At 32.5% G+C, this 6326-nt stretch overlaps 1 protein-coding gene across 1 annotated transcript; it reads right to left on the bottom strand.

The window, feature by feature from the left end:
• Window positions 1–5219: 5219 nt before the first annotated feature.
• LOC142635176 (protein FAR1-RELATED SEQUENCE 1-like) lies at window positions 5220–5702 on the bottom strand. The gene has a single exon (XM_075809380.1). The coding sequence runs from the start codon at window positions 5700–5702 to the stop codon at window positions 5220–5222; it is 483 nt and encodes a 160-aa protein (XP_075665495.1).
• Between the last annotated feature and the right edge of the window lie 624 nt (window positions 5703–6326).

Raw genomic sequence — 6326 nt, 5'->3', positions numbered from 1 at the left:
ATCAGCTTATTGCATTTCTCAGCCCCCCAAAACAAAAGCTTATTGCATTGGTGCATGTAACTATGTAAGTACGGCCATATACCAAAAGCTATAGTCGCATAATCCAATGGAAAATTTACCAACAATGATTTGCTATTTCTTTCTTCTTCTCGTTGTTGCTATTATCACTGAGGTCATCATATCTTTGAGCCTGAATGTTTATTATATGGTGCTTGTGTATTGTTATACTTAATCTGTATGTCTATAAATTAATATCTCTTATGTACGGTTTATACACACGTGTGTGTCTATATATATATATATTTTTTATTTTATTTTCAATTTTGCACCACATATTCTATTTAATTTTAATTTTGTGTCCAAGTGAATTATTGAGGGTAAAAATCGAAAATTTTAAATCCAATTAAATTCTAAATTGAATTTTAATTGAAGTCCAATTTTTTGTTACGTGCCCATCTAAGTTTTAATTTTTTGTGACAAGTAAATTATTAGGTGCAAAAACTAAAGAGTTTAAAACCAATTGCATAAATCATGTGTGTGTATATATTTATGTTTGGACTTAGTTTAGGTCCAATGCACTGAACGCGATTAGATGATGACATATGTTCAAAAGTGGACACATTTTATCATCTCAACGGGTCCAGTACTACTGGATAATGGACTTAAGCCTGACCCTTTTTTTTTTTTGAGAAACAAGTGTGTGTGTGTGTGTGTGTAATGAGCAAATATTACATATTTTAAAAATGTATGATTTAAAAAAGTGTAAGCTACCATATATAATTTGAACATCTTATAAAAAAAATGTATAATTTGAATCATATAATTATGATTATTTTTAATTATACCCATACATATGCATGGGACTACACACTAATTACAATATAAACATTTGGTCTTCAAACTTAAATTGTTCAAGATTGCACAAAATTATTGCTTTTGAGCATATTATAGCATAGTTCTAGAGAACCCAGTCCCATGCATGGGTCATTTAGAAGTGTCCAATCAATCCACCAATCCGCAAAAACTAACCAAATCTAACTCAACTCAACGAGTAGGGTCAATTTTTAATATATATTTAAAATATATATTATATAATATTATTATTTACCTTTTTTGCTTGATGGACTACCAACATATTTATAAAAATTATAAAGCAAATTTATGAAAATATGCTACTAGCAAGTGAAATAACATTTCCAAAATGCAAACCATTAGGCCACACACATCTTATTGGTTAGGAATGAAAAATTAATAAATATAAATCAATTTAAGTATAAAAAATATATTAAAAAATTAAATAACATATCATGGTTTGACCTCGGTTGAACATCGGTCTAACCTAAAAAACCTTAAATTTCTCCTTTTTTCAGTTCATTAAGGGTGGGTTTGGATAGAGAGGTTGGCATCTGCGTTTGGGATTTTCACGTTTCACACCTTTTTTTTTTTTTTTTTCCCTGTGCACAGATTTCAACCAGAGACATGGCGCACTGGTGTCACTGTGCGTGAACAGTAACCGCACAGTGGTGCACTGTTCATGCACTTTTCAGCTTTTTTTTTAAATTAAAAATGTTACCCGCGGCACTATTCACACATTTAAAAATTATTTTGCTACAATGTTTTCAGTTTTCAGTTTTCAGCTTACAGCTGTATCCAAACGAACCCTAAATAGTCTAGGTTTCAAAACCATGAACCCAACCGACCAAAGTACACCCACCCCAATAAGACCACTATAGAATGTTTCCGTACCAGTTATTGAATAATAACCCAATTGTGTTGAAGCTTCTTGATTAATGGAACATTGAGATTCAACCGTTATATTCGGAAATTGTTGGGATTTTTATTCTTAGGGGGAAAAATCATTGTATTAAGGACAATTCAGAACCTTGACAATGACTTAAAAAAACAGAATCATTTTGTTGGGTTTTTAGTTTTCCTTTATTCTGCCCTTATCGGTTTGGTAAGCAAAGGCACGATTGGGTCCTCATAAATTTTTCCCATTAAAGTTGATTAGCTAGTCAAATTCTACCACTAATCAAGGACCAAGATCAACACACAAAAGTGTACCCATGGCCATAGGACATGATTTATAATTATACTTTCTTTTGTCTCTACAAATGGTGAGGCCTTTGTCGATTCTCAATATCCCAATTGTGTATTATTCTTTGGTTGGTAGACGATTTCTCAGAAATAAACACAAGGACTACAAGTTTTGGGGCATGCATCACAAGTTTTTTTTTTTTTTTGGGTAAATTACGGATCAAGTACAGGCAAGCTTTTACAACCTATTTTATTATGACCAATTACTTGTGTCCGGTTTGACCCATACCCAGGTGTGTCCGGTTTGACCCATACCCAGGTGGGTCTGACATGAACCCCATAACCCCCGAATCCATTTGATAGGTCTTCCTCTAAAGTGGTATAAAATTGGTCTGTTTGGATACCATTTACTTTCTTGAAACTAAAAACTTATTACTAAAAGTATTGTAGATAAAGGTAAAAGTTAGCTGAAATAGTACAGTAAGACCCATAAATAGTATTAAAAAGTACAGTGGGGCCATGAATAGTAGCAAAAATAAGCTGAACAGTGAAATAATTTTCATTTTTTATTAGTATCCAAACGGAGGCGATATATCATATAACCTTCCTAGTCAGTTCCTTGTAGATATCATCATCATCGTCATATGATTTGGTGATCTAATTGTTTGATTTGTCAAAAAAAAAATTATTACATTGTTAAAACCAAAAGACCACATTTAAAGAACATTTGAAAATTAATTATCATAATATAGATATAAATATAAATCCTTGAATTTGGGAAAAAGAGGGGGAAAAAAGAATGATAATAGAGATGCAGTAATCTTTGAATATGTAGCCATATAAAACTTAAAAAATGTGAGATGATTTAATAAACCTTTACTTAAATTTTAAAAATTATTTAAAATTTCGAACGTGTGCACATACAAAAAAATAAAATATAAACCTAGTACTTTTTGTTTATGAATAAAAAAACTAGTACATTTATAATTTAACTATTACATACAAGGTTATTTCATAATAGGAGTAAATGTACTTTAAGAACCTATATTTTAGACATTTTTTTATGAGAGGTGCTACGTCCACAACATTTTTACAACAAATCATAGGTGGTTAGTTGTTATTGGTTCAAATTTGAACCTAACGCTAAGATTGCTTTTTTGCCCCAACAATAACAACCAGTAACATCCTGCCACTTAGGATTTGTTGTAAAAATATTGTAAAATGTTGTGGACATATCATTTCTCTTTTTTTATGGGATGGGCTCCTTTCCCATTTCTTTTTCTCCAGTTCTCTTCAGTTTTTAAATAGATGCATGACATCTGGCAACACTGAATCTAAGGATCAATTATCAAGCCACGTCATATTTCACAGACTCCTTGACTCCTTCCATCATCTCCTTCCCACTAAAATCCTATAATATCACTCTCCATCTCTCTCAAATTTTTGATGCAGCTTCAACATCACTCTTGCATGGTATTTCTTACTTTTTCCTTTCCTTAATTTTTGAAATGGGAAGATCTAAGATAGGCGTCCAATCTATTGGGGAGACCGTTTGCATCGTGTATTCTTCCAAAAGGGAGAAATTTGATCAAAGAAGTCATCTCTTGCTAAAGCTGGGGCTCTTTTTTCAGTTTGTGTTAAATTATTAATGATTTCCATAGAGAATGAAAAGATAGTGGTGGAGTACATGTGGCAAAAATTTGAATATACTTATGACTTCCTTCATTTTGTAGTACTATGTAGCACAACAATTGTATTGAAAGCTTCCTTTCTCTGATTGAAATGTACTACCCTTGAGGACTAAATTGAACAACTTGTGAAGAGAAGCAATAGTAACCCTTGAAATGCTATGAAGTTGTTTGTGAAAATGCTTAGGCTAGTGGTAGCTTGTTTTTTTTGTAAAAGTACCTCATGAGCAAGGGTGAATGCAAGGCTTGTTTCTGTATTTTCTGCTCATGTAACGATTGTACATTATCTTGATTAATGAAATTTTTTTGTTGAAGTTTAGTACAAATGGGGTCTCTCTATATTTGTTTCTTCTTTGTATCCTTACGTGAGATATTATAGAATAGGTATAAAAATATAAAATTGCAGGAAATTTTCATGGAGCAATTTGACAAAACTTGTTTGCTTCTAGAATTGCAAATGCATTAGACTTTGTGTTTGAATCTTGCAATTTCTTCATTGTGCCTCTCTAGAGTCATCACTATGATAGTGATGTTGTATTTGCTTTCCTTTTTGAGTGCAAACCTTGGGGAATATTTGCTGCATGAGCTACAAGATAAGCACATGAAAGCAACTGGAATATTTCACTTCCCTACACAATTGCTTATCTCATATTGGCTTAAAGCTGAGTTAAGCAATTGATTACAAAATTATTTAAAGATATAGCTAATACTCTATTAATTTCCAAGAGAGCATAAGAAAATGAATATTTTTGCAAGAAACTTTAAAGAAATTTCTCTCAAGACACAAGAAAGAGAACAATGGGTCATTTGATCTCTTCAACTTGGATGGTACAAAAATTTCGCCAAAAGCTATATTATAAACAATGCCAAAAATAGATTACTTTTCATGCTTAAAACTTAGCACCACTGGTTGTAAAACTATCACATAATGCATATATGTGATGTCCTGCTTCTACCAAAAATAATAAAACAATGAAGAGCAATCTGAGGTAGCCAGAGGATGCAAGTAGTTTAGCTACAACATAAACTTCTAAGTTGAAGGAGATGGAGCTCATGGCTGTACAAAAAAAAGATCTTGTTTTGGGCATCACTCCCTCCCCTGCAATCATCCAACCTCTTATTAGTCACTTAAATGAGTAAAACTATGAGATGGTAGCATCTAAGACAGTCCAAAAATTCAATTCCATTTTGATTTTGATTTTTTTTAATAGAAAATTTATGTTGTGGTATCAAGTGAGCAATAGTTTGTTGCACACACTCAATTCTAGTGATAAATTCAACAATGGGATATAAAATCACAATAAGTAAACGAGGTTTATGTCATGGTGGTGGAACATGTGGTTGGAGGAGTTAAGCCAGATGTGAGAGTTTGGATTTTTTTGCTTCTATTTTTTAAGTTCCCTTTTCAAGACAACCTTTCAACCGTTTTCTCCCATGGGAAACTTCCCTTCTCTTTAAACCTTTTGCTTATATGGAACATGTGCTCTTGACGACCTAATTTTCACAAGACATTGAGGAAGGCGTAAGAATCTCACTCGGAGATTCAATCTTTAAATATTCTTCTACTTTTGCATCTAACTCACTTGCAAGACTTACAAGGAAATCAGATGCCTCTTTAGATTCTGCAGCTTTACCCATAAATCTAACATAAGTGGTGCATAAATTTCGATAACGGGCTCGCATTTCTAGCTTAGGGTCACTTTGTACCTCACACTCATGAATATCCAAGACAATTCCAGCCTTTGCATTCTTGGTCCATCTCTTCAATATGAATTGTTCAGGGATCATCAACTTAATCTTCATCTCATTGAGTACTTTCAAAATATGGCTACACATAATTCCAACAAACTCAAAATTTTTACGACATGTAATCAAACCATTTGAAGATGTAACTGTATATTGCCTAGAACCTTCGCAATTATGAACTTTATATGTAGAAACTGGTCGACTTTGATGAAAAGTGTCAACAACCACCATCAATGACTTTTCGAACTCATTTTGGAACATAATAAAAACAGTTCATGTGTAGATATCTCTGGCATGTCTCAGCAAAGGAACATTAACCTTCAAAGTGGAAATTTTTTTGCTCATGTCATAGTTTGCACAAACTTCATTACAACGGACATCATCAACAACCCTTTGAAAATGTTTGAAAAATTGTATTATGTCCAAATCAGACTTCAAATAATCTTTTAAAAGAGAGTTGAAACTCTCACTAAGCTGTGTACTTTTCTTACCTGCAAAAAAGGTATTTCTCCCATACACCATTGCCCTTTCTTATCGCACTTTAAATAGATCTTGCAATCATTCATTTTCTTGAAGATCATATTTTTCCAACATATTCTCCCAAGCATTAATGAACTCCTCTTCATACTCACCATCATATATGCAACTTCTAAAATCAGCATTGAAGGTTTTTTGGCTCTTAAATAGATGATTAAGATTTTGAAGAGCATTTTGATAAATATGCCATAAGCACAATCTATGATAAGTCTCTAGCATCACTAAAGATATTGCCTTTGCCATTGCAAGATCTCGATCAGGAAATATTGTCTTTGGCTTTTTATTGGACATACACTCAAAAAATGTATGAAATAATCA

Source organism: Castanea sativa, chromosome 5 (genome assembly GCF_040712315.1).
Source record: "Castanea sativa cultivar Marrone di Chiusa Pesio chromosome 5, ASM4071231v1".
Classification (NCBI taxonomy): domain Eukaryota; kingdom Viridiplantae; phylum Streptophyta; class Magnoliopsida; order Fagales; family Fagaceae; genus Castanea; species Castanea sativa.
Note: the sequence above shows the minus strand (reverse complement) of the source record. Positions and strands in the feature narration are given on the sequence as shown.

Excerpts from the sequence above, each read along its gene's own strand:
- LOC142635176 (XM_075809380.1), bottom strand. The coding sequence starts at position 5,702 with ATGGTGGTTGTTGACACTTTTCATCAAAGTCGACCAGTTTCTACATAT.